Below are 3,331 nucleotides of genomic sequence, written 5' to 3' on the forward strand. Positions count from 1 at the left end.
GGCCCGCAGTAGGGCTGCAGAGCCCGGGAAGCAAGAAGGGGGGCGGGGCATACATCACCGGCCTCTGGAAGTAATCTGGTGGCAGCTCAGCGTCAGAATCACTTCCACTGTAAAGCTGACAGTCTGCTTTACACAGGTAATCACAGTCCCAGAGCCCATAGCCGCTGGGAGTTTGTTTACAGGGGCCTGCTGCCAGCGTTGGCATACGTAATTGGCAGCGTAAGGGTTACATTTTCTAGAAGGATCAACAGGTTTTTTTATGCACCTATGGCACAGATAACAAAACGGTTTCAATTGTATATTTAACATATCAGAAGAGAGCAAATAGGGGAAGTTCAGTTTATGGTCTACATTCCTATTATCAGCTGGGACACATGTTCCAATGTAAACTAATCTGGGAATCGCCCTTACTTAGGGGAGTTTTCCTGTTGAACAACCAGAACAGGAAGTGAAGGGTATCTCTGCAGTGGGACACAGGCAGCAAAAAAAAAAACCTGATAGTTTTAACCCATTCTTACTCAAAACGTATTGCTATGTACCCGCACACTGCTGTGTATAAAAGATTGCTTTAGATAACTGAAGAAGGGCCACAAATATCTATTAAAGTGGAACTACAACCTCCTATCCCTTACAGCCAAGGAAGGTGCTATCTTGGCCTCTATTTGGATTGCAGTTACCATGCTGCTGCTGCACGTGATCAGCTACAACACCAGCCATTGAGGGCTTGAAGGTTTGGTTGAGAGCTGAAATAAGCACACTGGCAAACCTTAAAGCAGCTGTTTTAGGAGACATTCAATTGGTGGATTAAGTTCATCTTCATGGCATACCAGCCAGTCTTGGCAGCAAGGTCTAAAGACTATGTTAAGATAACCTAAAAATGTACTTGGACAGTTCAAATTGATTGTAAGCAAAGCCTTTTCTTTCCTAATTAGATCGGGATCGCAGGACTGTGTTCATCGCCCTCACCGTCATAAGCTTGGTTGGAGCAGTTCTTTTTTTCCTCATTCGGACACCACCCTCCAACACAGTCCATCTGAGTGAGGACGACGACGGAAGCTCTGACATCCTTGAAGGCAACGTGTGAGTGTAATATAATGTCCATTCTCTGCTTTTATAGTGTCTTTTAGATGAATATAATACCTAATAGACAAATGTGTCTGGAAATGTCTCATCTTTTCAAAGCTGGAGACCTTGACTTAAATATTCAGTGAACCTTTAAGTGTCTGGTAGATGATGAAACGTCTGGCCCTTTGCAACAAAAAAAGCAACTGACATGTGGACACGCTATGGACACCACACCCCAGGATGGCGATATCATACCTGCTTATGCGTTTTTACCTTCTTGAAAAAGTTTCCGCTAGGGATGCAACGATACCTTTTTTTTTTTTCTGACAAAGTACCGATACTTTTCCTCCAAGTATCGGTAGTACTGCTACCAATTACCAATACTTTTTTTTTTTGTGGCTAATGGTTTTAAGACGGTGGTGGAGCATCAGGGCCCGGTCCCAGCTGCAAACTCTGCACCCCAGATAGTTCTGCCACTGACTCCAAGCTGTAGAGGGACTACAAATCCCACCAATACATTTTACAGCAATGCAGAATAATATGAAGCTACATACTCTGTGTTGCTCACCAGGGCTGGGTGCAGAGTCTGGCCAGGGCTCCGCGGGCAGGTGCAGGGTCTTAGTATTGAGGCATTGTCACACGTAATAGTACTTGTGGAAATAGCCAGTATCAGTGCATTCCTAGCTACCGCAATGCATCTTGGCAAGTGGAGATTTTTTACAAGGCAGGCATTTTGAAATATAAAAACGTGTACACATTCCGACTCCCTGCCAAAAAAAACAACAATATATTTTATTTTTTAAATGTGTGCACACCATTGCCTCCTCTGAACAAATATTTTTTTTATCAGAGTATAGAGTTATAGGCAAGGGAAATACAAGATGAATCGGACACTTCCGGTCGCGTCATTTCTTCTCTTTTCGGCCGAACGCACCTCACTCCCTTACTTGTTGTTGACAGCTGAGGCTGCGTGCAAGAGAAATGTTTCCGCATATAGTCTCTGCAAATGTAAACAAACAGATTCTCTCCTGCACACAGCCTTAGGGCAAGTAAATAATGGATACAAATTTGTTTGTAGATCTGCTACCAATCACCGCCTTAGTGCTCTTTGTTTACACCTGCTGAGGCTGTGTCCTGAAGTAGTTCTATAACCAACCTCAGCTTGTATTCAGAGAAATTCTACCATTACAGCCTCAGCTTATGTAAACAAAGAACACCTGAGGAAGTGATCATGAGAAGTCTTCTGAACACAGCCTCAGTGCAAGTAAAATGACAGCTGAGCCTGTGTTCAGAGAACGGCCGAAATGTGCATCCAAACCCAAGAACAAACCTTTTATTTACAATGCAGCTTCCCATGCGGAGGATAAATGTGTTTTTTCTTTCGTTCGGCTTTTTTTTTTTTTTTTTTACCAAGGCTTCTGAACACAGCCTCAGTGCAAGTAAAATGACAGCTGAGCCTGTGTTCAGAGAACGGCCGAAATGTGCATCCAAACCCAAGAACAAACCTTTTATTTACAATGCAGCTTCCCATGCGGAGGATAAATGTGTTTTTTCTTTCGTTCGGCTTTTTTTTTTTTTTTTGTACCCTTTTTTTTTTCACCTGGTGTTCCTGCCAGTAACACGGTACAGTTATTGAACAGATATAACAAAACACTTTTCAGTGGTATATGTAGCATACCAAGGGAGCAAATAAGAGAAATTAATTGTTGGAATTTACCTACATTTTAGTATCCTGCTATGCATTGAGCATCCTCCAGGTGTCAAACGCTGATCACACATTCACTGTATTATAAATATGGAAAATGTGAACGCATTATTACTATTATGATTATTATTATACAGGTTTTATATAGCGCCAACATAGTACTTTACAAAATAAAGCGGCACGGTACAGTTACAGTGCACTTCAGGACAAGAGGGTTAGAAGGATCCTGCTCATGAGACCTTACAATTATAAAGTACTGGAAATAATGCTGATATGGAGGAATATGCCCCATTCTTGCAACTGTTTGCAGTAGTAACCTTCAGTTATTGCTTCTGGGGGATACATTAGTGCAGCTCATTGTACTTTACAACTCGCCTATAAAGCTAGAAGATGTCCCTGCAAATTTTAAACCATATGGTCCAGATGGGTTGACCCGCTGGACGCAGGGCTTAGTGACCCGCTGGACGCAGGGCTTAGTGACCCGCTGGACGCAGGGCTTAGTGACCCGCTGGACGCAGGGCTTAGTGACCCGCTGGACGCAGGGCTTAGTGACCCGCTGGA

The 3,331-nt window shown here is 43.2% G+C and overlaps 1 protein-coding gene across 3 annotated transcripts in view; it reads left to right on the forward strand.

Moving 5' to 3' along the window:
* MFSD11 (major facilitator superfamily domain containing 11) overlaps nucleotides 1–3,331 on the forward strand; it is a 45,396-nt gene that overhangs the window by 13,833 nt on the left and 28,232 nt on the right. For all 3 annotated transcript variants that reach the window (XM_018555684.1, XM_018555683.1, XM_018555685.1), the window contains one exon: nucleotides 933–1,080. In XM_018555684.1, the coding sequence (XP_018411186.1) occupies nucleotides 933–1,080 (148 nt within the window). The remainder of the gene's footprint in view (nucleotides 1–932; nucleotides 1,081–3,331) is intronic.

The sequence above is a fragment of the Nanorana parkeri genome, unplaced genomic scaffold (genome assembly GCF_000935625.1).
Source record: "Nanorana parkeri isolate BGI_ZX_2015 unplaced genomic scaffold, ASM93562v1 scaffold209, whole genome shotgun sequence".
Lineage (NCBI taxonomy): Eukaryota > Metazoa > Chordata > Amphibia > Anura > Dicroglossidae > Nanorana > Nanorana parkeri.